The sequence below is a fragment of the Alternaria triticimaculans genome (assembly GCF_023758025.1).
Source record: "Alternaria triticimaculans strain BMP 0046 chromosome Unknown scaffold_20, whole genome shotgun sequence".
Classification (NCBI taxonomy): Eukaryota; Fungi; Ascomycota; class Dothideomycetes; order Pleosporales; family Pleosporaceae; genus Alternaria; species Alternaria triticimaculans.
This window is the reverse complement of record NW_026055977.1, coordinates 356,369-376,296: the sequence shown is the minus strand read 5'-3', so window position 1 is coordinate 376,296 and position 19,928 is coordinate 356,369. Positions and strand designations below refer to the sequence as shown.

The following is a 19,928-nucleotide window of genomic DNA, read 5'->3' as shown; positions in this document are numbered from 1 at the left end:
CTGTGGGTGGAAGTGTCCGTAGGCTGGGTTTTGAGTCTGAGAGTCCAGCTGGGAAGAGGTTATCCTTGAGGTGGATTCGACAAAGGTCCAGTCTTCGATGGTGGTCCGTGATGGGCGATGTATGGCGACGGAGTGACCTTCATGATATGGGTATGGTTCAGATCTTGGTCTTGATAAAAGGATAGCTGTTACAGCTGGTAGACATGTATCGAGGAATAAAACCAGGTCTTGTCAGTGAAATGAAGCCATCGAGTGATATTCTGTGCCAAACCCGATAACAAAACTCTACCCTATACACCGCCCGGCTTGTACCTGTCGCACTGCCCAGAGTCAAACGTATCCGCAAAATCACTCATGAACATCAAGCTCGAACCCAGGAAACATCGAAGCAAAAACAGTCTCAGTCGTCGCATGTACCCAACGCAGATCACCCCAGCCAAGCCCAAGCCTCAAGACCGAATACGAAAATTGACCTGCAGCGCCAAGAAAGCTAGGCTTCTCGCGGCCCGCAGATGATCACCAGCTAAACCGCATACCCCCATGGGTGTTGTCTCCGTCCGCCTTGGATGCGCTTGAAAGTTGTCCACGCCCGTCTTGGCTGCTATATGAATTGGCGGGTTGCGCTCCTCGTGGGCGGGTGATGTAGTGTCCAAGACTTGTCTACTTGTCTAGTTGTATAAGTAGAGTTTTGGTGCATTGGACCCGCTGATGATGTCAATTGGGAGGGTGGAGGAGTGGTATTTAGGGTGCTTGGTTTCCGGAGTTGACGTGTTCATAGTTGTTCACTTTGTTCGGTTGGAATCATCATGAAGCTCACTCTTGCGACTCTCTCCACGCTTCTGGTGACTGCTACGACAGCATCGCCTCTTGCTCTTCAACCGCGTCAACAATGCAGTACATCCTGGAGCTACCCATATACCGGCAGCGTAGCTCCCAGTAACTACAAGGCCTTTAACCTCGGTAGCTGCACTGCGCAACTCACCTTCAACAAAGACCGATACGTAGGAGTGCAGTGGGCATTCGAAGCCACGTACGCGGACGGCAGTCGTGCCGAACTGAAGCCCTTTCGCAACTTCGACAGCTTCGGCGTCAGCGATACCTTCTACCCCTACCTTGGCAACAACTTCCTCACCAAGTACCCTGGAAACTCGGCGTTCACAGCTGTGCACGAATTCAGCAGCGTTTGCAAGAACGGGCAGGCGCCTGTCTCATGGCGGTTCTACACCACTTCAGGAACGTCGAATGGATGCTACACAACGGGGCAGATACGCGCTGTCGGTGGTGTTTCGCGTCCGGCCAAGGTTGCAGGAGTATCTCTGCGAAGGAGCAATGATGCCGGAGACTTCCAGGTCAGTTGGTCGCCGGTTTCCAGCGCGACTGCGTATTCCGTCATTGTGGAGTATCCGACTGGTACGGATGAAGTTGGCAATCCCTACACGAACGTGAGGGGTGCACGCGTACAGGTGAGTTCGTCCAGATGTCACTCGTCTTCGAAGGGCGATGCTAATAGTCATGCCAGGGAACCTCGACTCAGATTGCGACTACCACGCGTAGACAGGACGTAGCGAGGAAGGCGATTGTTCATGCTGTCAACTCTCAGGGCGTGTGGTCGTTCACGAGCGATGTGCAGCCAGTGGTAGCAAACTGGTAGACACTATTGTGAGATGTAATGTCAGACTTGAGACAGATGTGAATAGGAGCCACAGGAAGTCAGCGAGTCTTGCGTCGCAATGTATCTCGTCTCGTCCAGGAATCGCGTGCGGAAAACATTGCCCGATCTGTCGACCAGATCCCTGCTTCAGCCACGAACAGTTACAAGACTGTTATCGCGTTTGATATGATTCGTGATTAAAAAAGACGATAGAATGTCACAGTACATCAGCAAGACAACAAAGTGCGGTGAATCCAATCAAAGTGTGTTGACACGTGAAACGGCGGCCGACCGCACTGCCACATGGCAAGCGCGCCCGCTCCGGAAGAGCCGAGGCCAAAGCGCCAGGGTCGCGCGACAACGAATGCCATCTCCACACGGCTCCGCATTGTCATCGCATCATGCACGCCGTCCGCCATCCATTGCGCCGCTGTACTTTACCTTGTCTTTTGCTCCTGCCTGGCTGAATACCTTGTGCCTGTTCTTGAGGCACTCTCACGCACCGCCACACCAATCAATGCGCCGCTCCCCGTTTATGGGGGCGCGATATCCACGCTCGTAATGTCGGACTCGGTTGGTAGGTTTATCTGGGGTGAGATGGGATGGAAGGAACTTTTGCTGACAATAAGGAATGTAGATCGAGTCTTTAGCCATGCGCTCAACACCGTCAACAAGATACGGACGGGGTCGCAGAAACCGCCGTCTGCGACCAGGTTACGCTTGTATGGACTATATAAGCAGGCCATGGGTACGTTGCCTCGAGGAAAATGATGCGGAAGGGGACTGTGCTACGACCAGAGCTGACCAAAACAGAGGGCGATGTCGACGGTATAATGGAATGTCCAAGAGGCAATGATGACCAGTCGCAACGAGCACGGGAGAAATGGTATGTCATTTGGCGCATAGCACCATTCAAGTCCCCATCATGGAATGCATACATGAACAGGACCTAACATTCCCAGGGACGCTTGGAAACAGCAAAACGGCCTCTCCCGCACCGAAGCCAAACGCCGCTACATCACCACCCTCATCGACACCATGCACAAGTACGCCTCCCCGTCACCCGACTCCCGAGAACTAGTCGCCGAACTAGAATTCGTCTGGGACCAAGTCAAATCCAACGTGCCGTCCTCCTCCTCCTCCTCGCCGCTACGTACCTCCGACCACATAACCCCCGGCTACTCCCAGCACGAACTCGGCCAAAGCGGCCGCGCAGCCATGAACAGCAGCAACGACATGGACCGCCCTCGAAACGAGTCCGAAGACCTCGAACGCCGCGCCGTGCCCCTCCGCGTAAAATCGCCAATGTCGCAATCCGAAGAAGACCTCGAGGAAGAAGAAGCGGAAATCGAGCGTGAAGGCGAGGTCTTCGTCGACGCCCCAGACTCGCAATATAACCCCACATCCTACCCCGACGACGACGACAACGCCCCCGAACTCGAAGACGCAGGCGTACAAACCGATTTGCAACAGTTAATCCGCGCAGAACCCATACCTATCCAGACGCCCACTCCCGCGCCACGGAATCGCGGCATGGGTGTGCTGGGCAAACCAATTCAAATGCCCATACCCGGTTTCGGCAGCACACCCGCCGCCGCCGCTGGAAACGGTGCCGGCGCGGCGAAAGACAGCTCCCCGAAAGAATCAGTCGCAGACCAGAAATGGAGAAAGCGCGTTGAGCAATCGCTCATGAAGATGACGGCGGAAGTCGCAGCCCTGCGCGAACAATTAGAAGCAAGAAGACTTTTTGCACATTCAGTACATTACCAGCTCTTTCGGGGCGTGTGGAGATGGGTGTGGGCGTGCTTCAAGCATGTTGCTGTTGATGTGTTTATACTGGGTATAGTGTTGTTGTGGATGCGGCGGAAGAAGGATAAGAGGCTGGAAGGGGCGATACGGGTGTTACTTGGGGATGCGGTGGCGCAGATGCAGAGGGGTGGGGGGATGGTTTTTGGGAGGGTTAGGTTACCGCTTTTAGGGGGAGGGAGGAAAGGGGGGACGGGGACGGGGACGGGGACGTGAATTTAAGATGTTATGATCTCAGATGTTGTGGTGTCTGTGGATTCGTGAAGTGTGATCGATGAAAACTGCTGACGGCTCAGAAACTGACATGCACTTTGCAGCCTTGCGAACCGAGACCGAGACTCGCTCTACCGTGTTTAATCCATCTCCCCCATCCTCTCCTTCTCGATCCCACCTTCCCAGTTCCCGATCATCTCAGGGAAACACTGCTTCAAAAGCACCTCTCCATACCCCTCAAACGCCGCCTCGACGTCCTTCAAAACCTCCACAACACTCCCCTCCCCCTTCATCACACCAACAGACCCTAGTTTCATGCCATCGACCTGTGGCACGCGCGGCACAGCAACGATAGCAAGGTTACTAATCGTACCAACGAACATGATAAGCAGCATAGCAATAGCTGCGTTGTCTGAGAGCTGGGTGTAGAGCAGGGCCTGGCTCAGGAAGGCACCGGCGATGAGGATAACGGGTGAGATACAAGGATTTGAGGCGTTGGTGGATGTGTCGTCATGTGTGGTCACGCCTTCGGTGTTGGTGGATGCAGTCGAGGAGGGCTGGATGATGTAGATGTGGCTGGGTGGGGAGTCAGTGTCGCGCATGAGTGCGTATGCGCCGTTCTGATTATTCCTGGTAAAGGAAGCGTTCTTCTGGGCAGCCCAGACGGGTAGGCTGGCCGTAGCTTCGATGAGCAAGATTGATATGCTGAGTAGCAGGAGGGGTGAGAGGTCGCCGTAGTAGAACCAGAATGCGCCGGCAAGACAGAATTGGAGGATTGCGGTCATTAAGCTACCGCTCTGGAGTAGGTTTCTGAGAGAAGTCGAGGCGGAGGAAATGCCAGTGGGTTGGAGAACCTCGATGACGACCTCGCTATCATCATCAAACTTCCCATCGATGCTGGGCGGTACAGAGCGAAACTCCAGGTCGCGGAGCAACCTCGCAATAGCAAACTCCTTGTTCGACCGTCTCTTCCCCGTGCTCATGTCCAGAACCTTCACATCGCACTCCGGTTTGGGCATCAAACCACCACTGCCGGACGTGACTGACGACAAGAATGACAAGCTATAAGCTAGCCACCCGAAACCGAAACATGGAGACTCTGTCTTGGAAATCTCAGTCGTGATAGCGAATGCTTTCTGAATGAGCTCAGGACCGAGTAGCATGAGCACGATCGCCAGAGGTGGTATACGTCCGGAGTCGCCGTCGCGGTGCTCGGACCCGGGGCCAGTGGGACTGAGGTAGTAGTTTGCGACGTAGAGACCGATATATGCGATCAGAATGGGGAACGACATCTTGATGTTGGAGGTGCGCGGGTTGATACTGGGAAGGGCTCTGATGGATGGGGAAGTGGCGGTGCACTTTTCGAGATCGATGTTTGCCATGATTTCCTTCGCGGCTTCCGGGATTCGCGAATGGTTTTGTGCCGAGTGTAATCCTGGGGCCCTTGGTGAGGAAAGATCGATGGTTGGTGCGGAAAGTTGGGTTGTGCGCTCGGTCGGGGATTATCTGTTGTTCGGAGAACGACGGTGAATTGGTGAGAGTGAAGGCGTTCACCCAATGTCACCCACGACGCTGTGAATATCTCTCCAGAACTATTCAATCTGTCGCTGTAGGTATTCGAGTGAGAAGAGCTTCTGTGTCTTGTTGTGAGATCAACATGATAACCAGGGAATCGCGCGATCCAATCGGGGCAGGTGCGAGGCAGGAGCAAACGACAGAACGCACGTGTGTCAGTAACTGCCGGGCGCGATTGGACGAGGCTCACTGACGCAGCGGACAATTGCAGCAAATGTTTCTGAACGATTTCAGAGTCGCACTGTCACACGTCGGTGCAAGTGTGATTGTGATCTAGCGGCGCGGCCTTATGGACATGCTTGAGTCGCGCGAGTTTAGTGGTCGCTCGCACCAATGGCGGACCCGTGAATGTATCCATCGACACCGTTTCGAAGTATTCGTAGGTAGGCGTGTCTGAAATCTCTGTGGTGAGCTTCGAAAGCTAAAGGCCCCTACTGTGTGACCACCCAAATTTCGCGATCCCACCACCCCAACACGACCAAAGGTCAACATTGCCGTCAAAACCGCTTTCAATGAATTTGAGTGCGCGGATTTTGGCCTGGTGCGTGCTGCCTGGATCAATCTCCTTAACAGATTTACCCGTCCAGATGTTGCTAATCCGGATCACGGTACCTTCCGTTGTGTCTTGGGCTGCTGCTAGAAGTCCGAGTCTTGGGTGTACATCGATGTCCAGTTCCAGCTCGTCTCTGTTCAGGTGGGCAAAAGTGATGACTGGCTGCGACCAATTCTTGAAAGCTTTGTGGTTGAGCTTGCGGCGTTTGTGACTATCGCGATGAGTCGGATACAAGTTCTTGAAATATTCTTCGTTGTAGTGGTGGTTGTCGTAATTGAACGTCTTTCGCGATGAGTTTCGAGATAAACGAGGTGAGCGAATGTCGTATAGGAAAAGCGTGTCGTTGAGCCCCGAGCATATCAACCTAGTCTCGTCGTCGGCACGCTTGAGCTTTGAGATGGGTGCGGGATGTGTCAAGACGTGACTTGAGCCCCCTGACCTTGTGTCGTATAGTCGAATGATTCCGTCTCGACAGCCTAGCGCGACAGTAGTATACGATATCCACTCCAAGGCCAGAAGATCCGATTCAAGTGACTTTACCACAGCTTGAGAGTCCCACGCACCTGCCTGTGAGCGAGTAAATAATAGCATCGAACTCGAGGCCGCAACTGCTAAATGCTCCGTCCAGGTCGCTGCGACACTGTTTGCGAGACCTGGTGATGCCGTGAACGTCATTGGTCTGGCAGCAGCGCCCCAGATAGCTGAACAGTCTTTCGGTGTGAACTTTTGCCCTACGTACTGTGTCACCAAGGGTCAGCGTGAGAGTTTCGGAAGATGCAAAAGTCTTGTAAATTTATTGCAACGGTGTGGGAGTGAGTAAAAAAGCTCGTTCGTTCTGAGTTGTGCTGCATGCCGCTGAGTAATTCAAATCATTCGGTCTATCGAACGCGAAATGGAACATGGCCGTTCATCATCGAGCAGATTACGTGCGTGGGGTTACAAGTTTGTGGAAGACTTACAGGATCATCGCGTCCCGGGTCGCTGAGCCATACTTCTGGCGGTCGATCAGACCCATACGTCGTTACCGCAAGCGCGCCGGTCGCCGGTAGAAAGGACAACGAGGAGACTGTAGATGTCGTTCGCGTTACCTCTTCTCGTGGATACCACGAATAGATACTCTTTAGTGAAGACGACTTGGGTATGGAATAGTAATCTTCTGATGGGACGCTGGGACTCCCGCGATCTGCAGTCTGCCTGTGCACACTGTTCTCACCTTGGACTGTGTATATCGTATGATGTACTGGGTCCTTGGCAAAGAGTCGGAGTCCACATGGAGGTAGCACCTTTTCGGGACGTTGTTCAATACCGGCTGCGCATGCGTCAGGCCAAAGACCATGTATATAGCGTGACCGTCTTTTGAGACCTATTTCCCTATCGATGTTCGTCTGGGCGAAGCTGTTCGGGTTGCGCCTGATGACTCGCTCCTTTTTAAGCTTATTGGAACGCGCGAGTGCGACATTCTGGATGCGCTCTTTTCTTTCTGTCTTCTTGATATTTGCTGAAGAATATTTGAGATTTGATCCTTGGGCTGCGGTTTGGTTTTGGATCCGGAAGTATTTCTTCTTTTCTGCGTCCCAGAAGTAGCCGGGTATTGACTGGCCGTTCATCCTGGGAGTGTGATGGGTCGGAGGCCAGCGTTTGCCTCGAACAGTATGGGGTGAAGGTATGCGTTGCGTGAGGAAGGTTGTGCTGATTGGCGGAGATGTCGACGCGTCTGCGGTTTAGTTCGGAAGAGAAACGCGCGAGTCAGGCACCGCAACGTTCTGATGTTTTCACGACTGCCTTATCGATAAGCCCGCTCGTCCGAGGCATGACGCCACTGCCCCATAACGTTCGCATCACTCGATCAGCATCGAATGCGCCCATATGTGCCGCCATCTTCCCCTCATCGCCCCTCTCTCCTACGCCACTTGATACCCGTAGCAGCTCATGCTTCGAATCTCCACTGCGCTGCAGCCTACTAGGAAAGCGATATCGTCGACGAAATACATCTGCAAGAACCCCTTCCACACTTTTACGCGCCTCAATCAAGTCATGGCGCACCTCGATATCCCGCAGACGGCGAGCAACTCAACCAACGAACTGCACACGCTGCAGTCGCTTCCCAAGTCGAATGTCTTCACATCCAACCTTCCCGCCGATGACGCGTTCCCCAGACCGAAAGACTCGCACGATGCGCCACGACAGATGCTCGGACCGCGCATGGTCAAGGGAGCGCTATACACATATGTTCGACCTGACTCGCAGGGAGAACCAGAGCTGTTAGCGGTCAGTCAGCGAGCAATGCAGGACATTGGCTTGAAGGAAGAGGAGGCCAAGACGGATGAATTCAAGGAAGTCGTCGCTGGAAAGAAGATCTTGACATGGGATGAATCAAACCCAGAGGCTGGTATATACCCTTGGGCACAATGCTATGGAGGCTACCAGTTCGGACAATGGGCAGGCCAACTTGGTGATGGACGCGCCATCTCTTTGTTTGAGTCTACCAACCCAGCGACCGGAACACGATACGAGATCCAGTTGAAGGGCGCTGGACGGACGCCGTACTCCCGCTTCGCTGATGGTCGCGCAGTACTGCGATCTTCTATCCGAGAGTTCGTCGTCTCAGAATACCTCAATGCCATTGGCATCCCCAGTACAAGAGCGCTGGCGCTCACCCTGAATAATGGAAGCAAGGTTATGCGCGAACGCACAGAGCCTGGTGCTATAGTCACGCGATTCGCACAAAGCTGGATCCGCTTCGGCACATTCGACCTGCAACGCATCCGCGGAGACCGAAAGACCCTCCGCACAATCGCAGACTACACAGCCGAGCACGTCTACGGCGGCTGGGACAAGCTCCCCTCGAAGCTCCCCGCCGGCGAAGCCAAAGAAGTCCACTCCCAGACCCACACCGGCATCCTCAAAGAAACCATCGAAGGCGAGAACGAAGGCGAAGAAAACCGCTACGTCCGCCTCTACCGCGCCATCCTCCGCCGCAACGCCGAAACCGTCGCAAAATGGCAAGCCTACGGCTTCATGAACGGCGTGCTAAACACAGATAACACATCCATCCTTGGTCTATCCATCGATTTCGGCCCCTTCGCCTTTCTGGACACCTTCGACCCCACCTACACCCCCAACCACGACGACCACATGCTACGCTACAGCTACCGCAACCAACCCACAATCATCTGGTGGAACCTCGTGCGCCTCGGTGAAGCCCTCGGCGAACTCATGGGCGCGGGCAGCGAAGTCGACGAACCCCAATTCGTCGAAAAAGGCGTAACAGAAGAAGAAGCAGACGGCATAGTCAAATGCGGAGAATCCGCCATCGACCGCGCAGGCGAAGAATACAAAGCCGTTTTCCTCGCTGAGTACCGGCGTCTCATGACGCTTCGTCTCGGACTCAAGACGCAGAAAGACAGTGATTTCGAGGATCTGATGTCGGAGTTGTTGGATACGCTGCAGATGTATGAACTGGATTTCCACCATGCGTTCAGAAGACTGGGGAATGTTAAGCTGAGTGAAGTGGAGACGGAGGATCAGAGGAAAGATGTTGCGGGCAGGTTTTTCCGTAGGAACGACGCGCCGAGGCAGGAGAGCGATGGGAGAGAGCGGATTGGGAAGTGGTTGGAGAAATGGTCGGAGAGGGTGAGGGAGGATTGGGGGGAGGGGATGGATGCGGAGAGGAAGGTTGCTATGAATGCTGTTAACCCTAACGTAAGTTTTCCCTTTATCAGTTCTTCGGTCTATGAGATGTGAGGTGCTAACGAGATGCCAGTTTATCCCCCGCTCCTGGATCCTAGACGAACTCATCGAGCGCGTGGAAAAGAAACACGAACGCGAGATCCTACCTCAGATCATGAAACTTGCGCTTAACCCTTTCCAAGAAAGCTGGGAGTGGAACGCAGAGGAGGAAGAAAGGTTCTGTGGTGATGTACCGAAGTACAAGGGTATGTTGCAGTGTAGCTGTAGTTCTTAGATGATGCTCCTACATACACCTGGCCAGGTGTTGGAGTGTACTAAATGAATTGAAGGCCTAGTCTACACCACCAACAAGATATTCACCAACTTCCAGATTCACGCTTCTGCCCAATGCGCGTGCGTATTCCCAGCCAAAGTTTACGCGCCATCGTCCTCCGCCTTCTAGTGCGTCGTTGCTTCCTGCTCCTCCGGCTCTGACAAGCAGCCTCATGCTCGTCAGTGTAGCAATCTGTGTGTATAAATCCGCTACCTGGGGCACGGTGCCTTCCAGCAGCGCTCTGAAGATCGCTAGCAACCTGTCCAGAGTGAAGGGACTGGGCGTCAACAGATGCCGACTAATCTTCCGATGCTTAGCTCCTGTGCGCTTGCCCGTGACGCTGAAAGACGCAGCACTGGGTGCGCGTCGCTTGTTCTTCCGCTTGTCGGTGTGCTTCATGAAGTATGTGACGTCGGTTCGTGAGGGGTTGTAGGACGCGAGGTATGCGGCGAGGAGGATGTGGGTCGTGAAGTATGGAAGGGTGTGCGCCGTCATGTTCGCTGGCTTCTTCTTGCTGGGTGTCGCTGGCGTGGTGCCTGCCGGTACTACTTCTTTGACAGGTTCGGCGGTATCCGAGATGATTCGGTCGAGCACGGAGTCTTCAAGCTGGAACAAGTGCCGTCTGTTCACCATCAACCGCGAGAAGTCGCGCGTGCCAAATTGTCCTGAAACCACTGGCTCGACGAACGGACGCCAGAGGCGCATCGCGCAGCTCTTGAAGCTGATCAGGTCTCGTCCGGTGTGCTTTGCGAGGGAGTCGTAGACGGCTTGGATGAAGCGGCCCCAGAGCCACTGGTCGTCTTCAGCTGCGAGATCGGGTGTGTAGTCTGGGAATTGTTCGAGGGAGGGCGGTTCGAGGAAGATCTTTGGTGGGTTGGCGCCGAGGATTGTGAGGAGTTCGCTGCGCGCGTAGGATGGGAAGTGGAAGAAGGAGGCTGATGATGAGTGTAGGACGGAGGGCGTGAGTGGGAGGGTCGTTGTGAGGATGAGGGAGAGGTTTGGTATCTGTTTGTGCTGTTAGCTTCCGATATCGCGGTCTGGATAGTGTATAGTATACCATTTCTCCGAGTCTTCCCAGCGCCGCGATCAAGGTCCCACCCCCTTCTCTCAGTTTATCCACCGCATCGAGTACCAAGACAAACTTCCCCCTGCCCGCCAACAGCTTCTCCATGTTGACGCATAGCGCGCTTAGATTTTCCGTACGGGCATACGGTCTTCTATCAATCTTCTCATCGTTGAACTCATCCAGCGCATCCAGACTGGCTGCGACGATGCGCTCCAGGAGATGCCGCGCGGTTATGCATTCGCGAACGTTAATAATCGTGTGTTGTATACGGGAGAGATGGAAAAAGGAGCGCAATATCGAGGATTTGCCCGTCGCGGTAAGGCCATGGATGTTCAGGAAGGGTGGAGATGGGAGATGCGCCTGGGTAGTTGTTAGTACAATGTCCGGAAGCCTGGTGGGTGTACGGACGCTATAGAGGGCTGCCAGGTGGTGTATCTGCTGATCACGGCATTGAAACTCTGCCGTAAGCTGCGCGATAATCTCGTCGGGCAACATTGTCGCGATGTTGTTTAGGATGTTTGTAACCGCTGGCGAATTGAGGGTTGAGGAAGTCGCGCTAGCTTGGCGCCGAACGCGAGTGCACGTGCATCGTCCGCGACTTCCAACTCCATGCTTCCACTCACATCCTCCGTCGTCACATCGCATACAAGGTAATGTACTCGACGCTCGCTTCCGCAAAGAAGGTCCGATCCATCTGCACGTAGATTGATCAACGAATGACAGCGCCGCCTCTACGTCACCCCGCGTATCGCCATGGGGGACGGCAAGTCCGCTGCCTGCAGCAGCAATGTGGCACAGTCTCGCCTCACATGCTCACTTGATCTGAGATGCGATGAACCCCGCACCTCGTCTTCCTCCTCGCACTGATCGCAATACACTGAACATCATTCAAAGCTCACATGGAGACAGCTGCAAGCATCATAGCAGTGGTCCAGCTGTGCGAGACGGTGATCAAGTATATCGTTGCTGTCTCTGGAGCCAAACACGAGAAACAGCGCCTTCGTACACAGATACGAGACTGCAGTAGCTTGCTAAACAAGTTGCAAGATGAAACGGATGACCCTGAGAATGCCGAGCAATGGGACAAAATCTTGAACCTACTTTCGACTCCGCTTGCGCACCTTCAAGATGCACTGCGTCTGGCAGCCGCTGCGTTAACCCCACGAGATGGTTTGCGTGAGAATTTGCGGTGGCCATTCAAAGAGAAGGATGTCGAAAAACTGATTGAGGCAATAGAGTCTGGGATGTCGATGGTGACTCTTGCTCTCAATTACACCACAACATCGTTACTCGTCAAGATTAGCGCTTGCTCAAAGCGCAATCAAAAGCATCTCGTCGACCTGAAGAGTATTTTGGTTTCACGCATCCGGGAAACCCACCTGACATTGCGGAGCATCAACGGCGAGCTGGAATCAATCCAATATACACAACAGGACGTTCGAGGAAGAGTTGAGGAGCTGCATGGGCGCCAAGATACCGAGGAAGCTTTGAGAAAACGTCAGCGCATCCTTGACTGGCTCACACCCATCGACCACGCTTCAGAGCAGCGGGACGCCATCAGTCGGCGGCAAAAAGGTACCGGTGAATGGCTGCTGCGCTCACAGACCTACCAAGACTGGCTCAGTACCGACAGTCGTACCTTGTTCTGCCCTGGTATTCCAGGTGCTGGCAAAACGGTCTTCGCGTCAATCATCAACGCTGATCTTTGGGAGCGTTATCATGATGACCCTACGGTTGGCTTGGCTCATCTTTTCTGCAACTACCGGCGCCATAACGAGCAGACATTAGAAGCCCTACTATCAGGTCTACTGAAACAGCTTGTCCAACATCAAGTTCCGTTACCAGAGTGCGTCACCAGTCTTTACGACACACAACAAAAAGGGGCTTCGGATCGGATCGAAGCTACTACGGAGGCTCTCAGGTCAGCAATGGCAACATACTCACGAGTATTCATCGTACTAGATGCTCTCGACGAATGCTCTACATCTCAAGGCTGTCGCACAAGGCTGCTGTCAAGTATCCAGAACTTGCAAAAGCATGGTCACATCAACATACTTGCCACATCTCGATTCATACCAGAGATCACCGAGAAGTTCAAAACAGCCTGTGAGCTGGAAATTCAAGCAGACAGCAACGACGTGCGAAGATACCTCTCTGACAATATATATCGCCTACCAGGTTTTGTGCATGACAATGTCAGCTTGCAGGAAGAAGTTGTGTCCAAGATCGTTGAGGCAGTGCGCGGAATGTATGTCGCTTCCTCCTAGGGTTCTAGATCCACTAATGAGTCGTCAGGTTTCTCTTAGCCAAGTTGCACCTTGATTCTCTGATCGGGAAAAGATCCGCGAAAAAGGTGAAACTCGCCTTGAACGAACTTGCTACTGGATCTGATGCTTACGACTCTGCGTATGATTCTGCCGTGAAAAGAATCAACGGCCAAGTCCCTGACCAGGCGGAGCTCGCCAAGCAAGCATTGGCGTTTCTTACCTGCGCCCGAGCATCATTCTCTACAGAAGCGCTAAGAGACGCCCTGGCCGTGGAGATTGGTGAACCGGATATGGACCAAGAAAACTACCCAGACATCGAAGACGTGTTAGCTTCGTGTCTTGGTTTAGTTACAGTAGACGAGGATTGTGGAATCATCCGACTCGTCCACTACACGACACAAGAGTACCTTCAGCGCACCTTGGATCGATGGTTTCCGGATGCGCAAGCCATGATAGCAAGTACCTGCGTCTCCTACCTATCTTTAGATCGATACGCCGACCTCAACAACTTGAACCCCTCAGAAGACTGTGAATGGTACATATACTCGGCACGTCATTGGATCGACCACGCTCGCCTTGCGCCGTCAAGTCTGACACAAGTGGTCAGCTTTCTCACGCGGCAAGCCAATGTCATCAAGAGTTCCTTCTATTCATACCAATGGGATTCAGCAAAACACGTCTTCGAACGAGAACATATTGTGACTCAACATCCTCACGTCACTGGGCTTCATGTAGCAGTTAGATCTCAGCTAGAAGCTACTACTGCGGCGCTGCTCCAGCAAGGTTTCGATGTACATGCAAGAGATAGGCTAGGTCGAACCCCTCTAATCGTTGCTGCACAACCCGGACGCGAAGCTATCGTAGAGCTCTTGCTCAAGTATGACTCCTCTCTGGACTTGAAGACAGATAATTTCGACGATACCGATAGTCAGGATTATGATGCCATCCATCCAGGGTCAACTGCGTTGCACTTCGCGTCGAGGAACGGGTCTGTCAGCACTGTCAGAGCTCTCCTCGCTCATGGTGCCACGGTAGACTCGAAAGACGCTAGAAATGCAACGCCTTTACATCATGCTATCATAAATGGCCAGACAGAGATTGTAAGGGTGTTAATCAACGCCAACGCTAACTTGTCATCGACTGTCTGGTCAGCGACATACCGGTTTCTGCGGCAAGATGGATTCAAGGGTTACTTGGAACCCCTGTCGCGAAAGACACTACTGGCGACAGCAGTCGAATCCGAGTCCGTCGAAATGGTTAATTTACTCATTGAGGCTGGCGTAGACGTCAATGAGCACGGGGACTATTGCGCAACAGCCTTAATCCACGCGGTTTCCCGACTAGAGGGCACTGCAATGGTTGAAGCATTACTCAAAGCTGGTGCGAATCCCAATCTCACCGGCTGGCGAGGGACATCACCACTCATGGAAGCATGTGGGCGTAAGTACCGGTTCGATCGTATTGATGTTGCCAAACTCTTGCTTGACGCAGGAGCCGAGATCAATCACACCACAGCAGACTTTCCCATCCGGTCCGCCTTAGCAGGCGCCCATTGGGAAGGAAAACCTAAGATTATACAGTATCTTGTCGAACGCGGTGCCGACCTAAAGCTTGGGCTGCGTTACGATACACTAACGACCTACACGCATAAAAAAGCACCAAGACAATACTACATGTCGGACGAATACGTGCAAGAGCAAATGTTAAAGTACCCACTTGGTGGCCCTGTTAGTAATGTCAGCACTTAGCTCTTGTCATGGTCGTTTTCCCCGTCGACAGCTAAGAAGATCAATGAGAAGACACCACCTGCTATGCAGCAGGCAGTCAAGGATCTTCAAGCGTACTTTCATCAGCCGTTGACCGTTGAGCAAATAGTACAGCCCGGCTAGCTACCTTCTCACTACACGTTGCATCTATCTAGAATGATGTTCTTCAACCTCCTATGCGTGATGTAGCTGCGCTCGTGACAAAGTGACCCAAGGAAGAGCTTTACCTTCTAAATAGAAGGTTACGATACTAGAGCACGATCTCAATAACCAACCCGAACCAGTAACAGACCGCAGTCTAAGTAAAAGTCGCACTCTATTCATCTGAAACTTGCAATACAAAAAAACTCGAAATACACGAACACTACTTCGTCATCAATCAAAGAGACGATATGAAGTCTCAGTTACGGCTATTATAACTAAAATAACAGAGTAGAGAAACATGCTCTTATCGGCAAAAACGAACAGACTCCAAACAAATAAATAAGCCATCTGAAACAGAAGGTTAGGACACGCAAAATGCGCTTCTGCAGCTATTTAGTCCCAGGCCTCGCTGCCGGCAACCTAGCAATGAAGCGTTTCAAAGCGCGACTCAAGATGCGCGGGTTCGGCACCTCAAAAAGATGGAAACACTCGTATAACGATCATTTTCAATGACATTACAGCTGCATGGAAGAACGCTATGTATTCAGGCCAGCACAGTAAAGCCATGAACTATCTATGGCGAGCAGCTTGTAGCAACCGCAAGTCCTATCGCATTAAGGAAAGTCACGCATTTCGAATGCGGTGACAAGCGAGATCTTATGTGAACGTTCCATTTCATTTGCTATCGTACAGATACTTCCTTCCTAAACCCGTATTCACGTTACTCATGTTGGTATAATCATCCCCTATAATCCCATCCCCATCGACAGTGTTAATCCAATACGCCGTGTCTATGCTTTGTATCCAATGCAGGTCAAGCGTGGTGCACGCGTTTATGCATGCAAGGTCTCCTTGAAGCCACTGTCGGCATCCGCAGTCTTGCCCTCCTCGTTGAACTCCCAGGCCAGGAACTTCCAGTTGAGCTCGCTCGGTCGCCAGAAGAGTCCTTTCTTCAGTCCGCTGCCCGCTGAGGAAGAGTCGCCTGGTCCGTCTGCTGTTATGCCGCCGGTATGAGGCATGCGCTTGCCGAAGATGCAGCGCCGGAAGCGCGAGTGTAGGATGGCCATGGAGCACATGACGCAGGGCTCGTTGGTGAGGTAGATGTCGAGATCTACGCACAGGTAGCCGCTCGACGAGAGGTTGTCCTTTTCGTAGTATAGCTTCTCGAGACCGGTGAGGGGGTTGTCGCAGAAGAGGGAGCGGTCGAGGAGTGCAGGGTCGGTCCCGGCAGCACGAAGACGTTTCTTCGCAACCATGGCAATGGCGCGGTGGACAGCGTGAGCCATGACATTGCCGGTGCCGGTGGGCGGCTCAGCGGTGCCGGTGAAAGACCTCCAGCGGCAGTCGCCTGCAACCGCGACAATCTCTGGCTGGTTCCTGGTGCGGTCAACCACGACGACGCCGATCTTCTCACCCAGGCACTGATCCGATATCTGCTGGCCGGCCGCTCGTGCGAGAGCCAGCCAATTCCCTGCCTCGGGTTGTAGTTCCTCCTGGTTGCGTTGTACGAGGCTCGGATGGGGGCCGTAGGGGTTGGTGTTCTTGTACGAGATGGGCCAGTACTTGTCGCTCCAGTCGTCAGCCTGCTGCTGGGATATGGGCGCCAGGGCCGGCACGGTTACGTAGAGGATCCGAGGGAGCGCAGTCTTGGGGCCGTCGAAGGGCGGGCAGGTCCGTATCAGAGCCGCAAGGTTGGCGTGGGGCATATGGCGCGTGGGACACAGCAGGAAGTAGCGGACTAAATCAAAATCTTTAGCATCAGCCTCTCCATGAGCAGCCTCACTGCCAGCATCGACTGAGGACGGGGACGCGGAAGGGAAAGCGGGGGTCGCCGGTGTTAGTGGGGAAGATGGTAGTTCTGAGGCAGGAGCATCTTCGTTACCCCTGGGGAGCCTTGCAGGCGGATAGAATTGTTTCTGCAGGTGCGGCGGCAGGTACTTGAACTGCACTACGCGGCGCAGGTGAGAGATCTCCGACGTCTTGAAGTCGGGCAATGCTGCTTGCACGGCACTGGGAACGGGCGACGTTAGCAGAGATCAAGCTGGTGCCCCAAGAGTGAAGGCCTCACTCCTTGATAACGTTGGCAAACTTGGCCGGCACCTCGACGACATAGACGGTGTGCGTCTCCAGGCTGGCGCGCACCTCGTCCTTGGTGCGGAGGGGGACCAGATGGCCTGCGAGAGGCGGTGGGCTGCTCATAGCATCGCCTGGCGGGGGAGTCAGTGCTGAGGGCAGCTAAAAGGCTACTATGCGTCGTATAGGCGTTGGCTAAGAGGCTGGCGGTGGGATGTTGGTTGGTGGGAGCGTGAAGCCTGCGCAAAGACAACAAAAGTCTCAGGGTCCAGCGGGGCGAGCCTGCTTAACTCCGGTTGACCCCTCCTCTTTCATCACCATCACCTCCTCGCTCCTCACCAGCCCTCATCATAGAGCAGCAACATGTCGCGATAGAACCTCACCCATGGCGTGAAAAGGAAAGAGGAGGAGGCGTCTCGGGGTAAGGCGCGCAGCTCCCGACTCGTGGGCGCGCCTCCCCGCATCACGTTGCAGCGAAGGAGCGCCAATCTTCACCCAATATGGGGCCCCGCATCATCTCCTCCCGATGATTCGGTAAACATCATCCAAACGCCTCTTGAGAGGACCTCAGCCCCAGCATCCAAATCTGCCGATATGCATGGCGTTGTCGCTCATTCCCGCTACCGCTCATCCCGTTGTCAGAATGCCCCGGCCAAGAGCTCACGGCATGATGCCCCACTGTAGTATATGTGTAGTGATATGAGATGCAGGCCTCGCCCATCTCATCTTCTTCATCGATCCAGCTTCTCGTGTCTTGTAGACAGCTATGGATAGCAAAACGGGAGCTACCCATATCGAAACCGCTCACGGTCGCGACGCCCACATCGTGCCTATCGACCAGGAAGCCAATGAGGACGTCCATCATGTCAAGCTATCGTGGAGGTCTTGGATGGTCGTCTTCTGCTGTTGCTTCGCGTGAGTTGCGCGCAACCCTGTTCATGACTTTGCTGACTTACAGCGTAGCGTCATGTCTCAGGTCTTCGTAGTAGTGGCTGCAGGATCAGTCCTGTCGTTCATCATCCGCGAGCTTGGAGAACCTGCCATCGCAAGTTGGATCATCCAGGTACATTGTCCCAGGCATTGGATTTTGACCTCAAATTTTGACACTATACAGGGCCCTCTCCTCATGCAATCAGTCCTTTCCCCTCCCGTCGGCCGCCTGTCTGATGTCTTGGATCGCAAGCTGTTCGCTACCATACCTCCACTGATCGCATGCATTGGTTCCATCATCTGCGCCAAGGCTACGAGTATGTCTATGTTGATTGGAGGCGGTATCCTCATTGGCACGACACTTGCGACCATTTCAATTGTTCAGTCTATCCCGTCCGAGATTCTGCCTTTGAAGTATCGACCTCTAGCGAACGGACTTGCGGGCGTTGCCGGTGTGTTGGGCGGAACGTAAGTAGACACCTCCAGTGAGTAGATGCATTTGACACGTACTGACTCTGCGAAGTGTCGGTAGTCTAGCAGCCGGTGCGGTGACCAACCTGAGTGCTTCCGGCTGGCGCTACATCTTCTGGATCCAAGTCGGACTACACGGCATCACATCGCTTGGTCTATTCGCGTTCTACTGGCCAAAGAAACGCACCGACTATCCACGTATGGGCTACAAAGAGTGGATGTGGGCTTGCGACCCCGTTGGCTCCCTTCTTCTCGTTGCTGCTGCTACCTTGATGCTTTTGGCGCTCAACTGGGCAGGAGGCGCGTACCCGTGGAGCAACCCGCATGTATGCGCCAACCTAGTTGTTGGCATTGTTCTCTTCATCGCCTTTTGTCTCTATGGTAAACTACCCTTAGGTACCTTAAGTTTGAGTCAAAAGCTGACATGGTACAGAATGGAAGGGCCGGTCTGATGGCATCGTCGCACACGTCTTCTTCTCCACTGGACCCAACTTCTGGCTGTCGACTTTTGCCTTTGCTATCGAGGGATGGATTTACTACTCCGCCATCAACGCCGTTACACCTCAGCTCATCCTGAACGTCGGGTTCGAAGACAATGCATGGGATATTGCTATCCGTCAACTGTCTTACAAGATCGCATCTATCTTCACATCTTTGGCTGTAACATGGTACGCAACAAAGTTCAAAGACATGAGTAAGCAACATGGCATTCTTCTTCACACCTTCCACTAACACCATAAACAGAAACACCGCTAGCAGCTACCTTCGCCATAATGTTCATCGCCTCAATCTGCTTCGCATTCATCCGCCCCGGCTGGGCCACCGAACAAATCATCTTCACCGCTCTAACAGGTATCGGGTGCGCTGGCCCCCTCACACTCCTAGTCGCATGCATCCAATTCACCGCCCCCCACGCCTTCCTCTCCACAGCCACCGGCCTCGCCTTCTCCGCCCGAGCCATCGGCGGCGCTTTCGGCACCGCCGTCATCTACGCCATTGTAAACTCGCGCATCGCATCTCACCTCGCCGGCGACGTCAGCTCTGCCGCCATCGCTGCCGGCCTCCCTGAGTCCTCTGTGCCTGCGCTTCTTAAGGGCATGAAGGGTAGCTCGGCTTCTAAGTTCAGAGGCGCGGGTATACCCGGTGCGAACGAGACTATCATCACTGCTGCGTGGGATGCGAGCCATTGGTCTTACGCGCGTGCGTATAGACTGGGTTACTGGAGCGTAGTGCCGTTCGTTGCGCTCGCGACCATTGCTGTGCTTTCGATGAAGGGTATCAAACATCTCATGACGGAGCATGTGGAGGCGACTGTTGAGCGGGAAAGCGATGATGAAGGGAAGGGCTTGGGTAAAGCTTAGGTAATCAGATAGCTACCATGTGGATGTTTTGGTAAGCGAGGTAGCTCTC

At 53.7% G+C, this 19,928-nt stretch overlaps 8 protein-coding genes across 8 annotated transcripts; 5 read left to right on the top strand and 3 right to left on the bottom strand.

Annotated features, from left to right (window-relative positions):
* Positions 1-806: 806 nt before the first annotated feature.
* On the top strand, positions 807-1,554 carry J4E78_009428 (uncharacterized protein; the record flags this gene model as incomplete). The annotated part of the gene is made up of 2 exons (XM_049370018.1): positions 807-1,467; positions 1,520-1,554. The coding sequence occupies 2 exons, from the start codon at positions 807-809 to the stop codon at positions 1,552-1,554; spliced, it is 696 nt and encodes a 231-aa protein (XP_049218327.1).
* An 841-nt stretch (positions 1,555-2,395) lies between these two features.
* J4E78_009427 (uncharacterized protein) lies at positions 2,396-3,528 on the top strand (the record flags this gene model as incomplete). The annotated part of the gene is made up of 4 exons (XM_049370017.1): positions 2,396-2,399; positions 2,465-2,537; positions 2,614-3,447; positions 3,498-3,528. 4 exons carry the CDS (start codon positions 2,396-2,398, stop codon positions 3,526-3,528), a joined length of 942 nt encoding a protein of 313 aa, XP_049218326.1.
* A 282-nt stretch (positions 3,529-3,810) lies between these two features.
* J4E78_009426 (uncharacterized protein) lies at positions 3,811-4,962 on the bottom strand (the record flags this gene model as incomplete). Its single annotated transcript, XM_049370016.1, has 1 exon — positions 3,811-4,962. One exon carries the CDS (start codon positions 4,960-4,962, stop codon positions 3,811-3,813), a length of 1,152 nt encoding a protein of 383 aa, XP_049218325.1.
* Positions 4,963-7,727: 2,765 nt separating this feature from the next.
* On the top strand, positions 7,728-9,762 carry J4E78_009425 (uncharacterized protein; the record flags this gene model as incomplete). Its single annotated transcript, XM_049370015.1, has 2 exons — positions 7,728-9,500; positions 9,562-9,762. The coding sequence occupies 2 exons, from the start codon at positions 7,728-7,730 to the stop codon at positions 9,760-9,762; spliced, it is 1,974 nt and encodes a 657-aa protein (XP_049218324.1).
* Positions 9,763-9,819: 57 nt separating this feature from the next.
* Positions 9,820-11,362, bottom strand: J4E78_009424 (uncharacterized protein; the record flags this gene model as incomplete). The annotated part of the gene is made up of 3 exons (XM_049370014.1): positions 9,820-10,806; positions 10,859-11,227; positions 11,276-11,362. 3 exons carry the CDS (start codon positions 11,360-11,362, stop codon positions 9,820-9,822), a joined length of 1,443 nt encoding a protein of 480 aa, XP_049218323.1.
* A 404-nt stretch (positions 11,363-11,766) lies between these two features.
* Positions 11,767-14,882, top strand: J4E78_009423 (uncharacterized protein; the record flags this gene model as incomplete). Its single annotated transcript, XM_049370013.1, has 2 exons — positions 11,767-13,115; positions 13,163-14,882. 2 exons carry the CDS (start codon positions 11,767-11,769, stop codon positions 14,880-14,882), a joined length of 3,069 nt encoding a protein of 1,022 aa, XP_049218322.1.
* Positions 14,883-15,877: 995 nt separating this feature from the next.
* On the bottom strand, positions 15,878-17,243 carry J4E78_009422 (uncharacterized protein; the record flags this gene model as incomplete). The annotated part of the gene is made up of 2 exons (XM_049370012.1): positions 15,878-17,054; positions 17,113-17,243. 2 exons carry the CDS (start codon positions 17,241-17,243, stop codon positions 15,878-15,880), a joined length of 1,308 nt encoding a protein of 435 aa, XP_049218321.1.
* A 640-nt stretch (positions 17,244-17,883) lies between these two features.
* J4E78_009421 (uncharacterized protein) lies at positions 17,884-19,879 on the top strand (the record flags this gene model as incomplete). Its single annotated transcript, XM_049370011.1, has 6 exons — positions 17,884-18,032; positions 18,081-18,180; positions 18,232-18,515; positions 18,571-18,899; positions 18,952-19,212; positions 19,263-19,879. 6 exons carry the CDS (start codon positions 17,884-17,886, stop codon positions 19,877-19,879), a joined length of 1,740 nt encoding a protein of 579 aa, XP_049218320.1.
* Between the last annotated feature and the right edge of the window lie 49 nt (positions 19,880-19,928).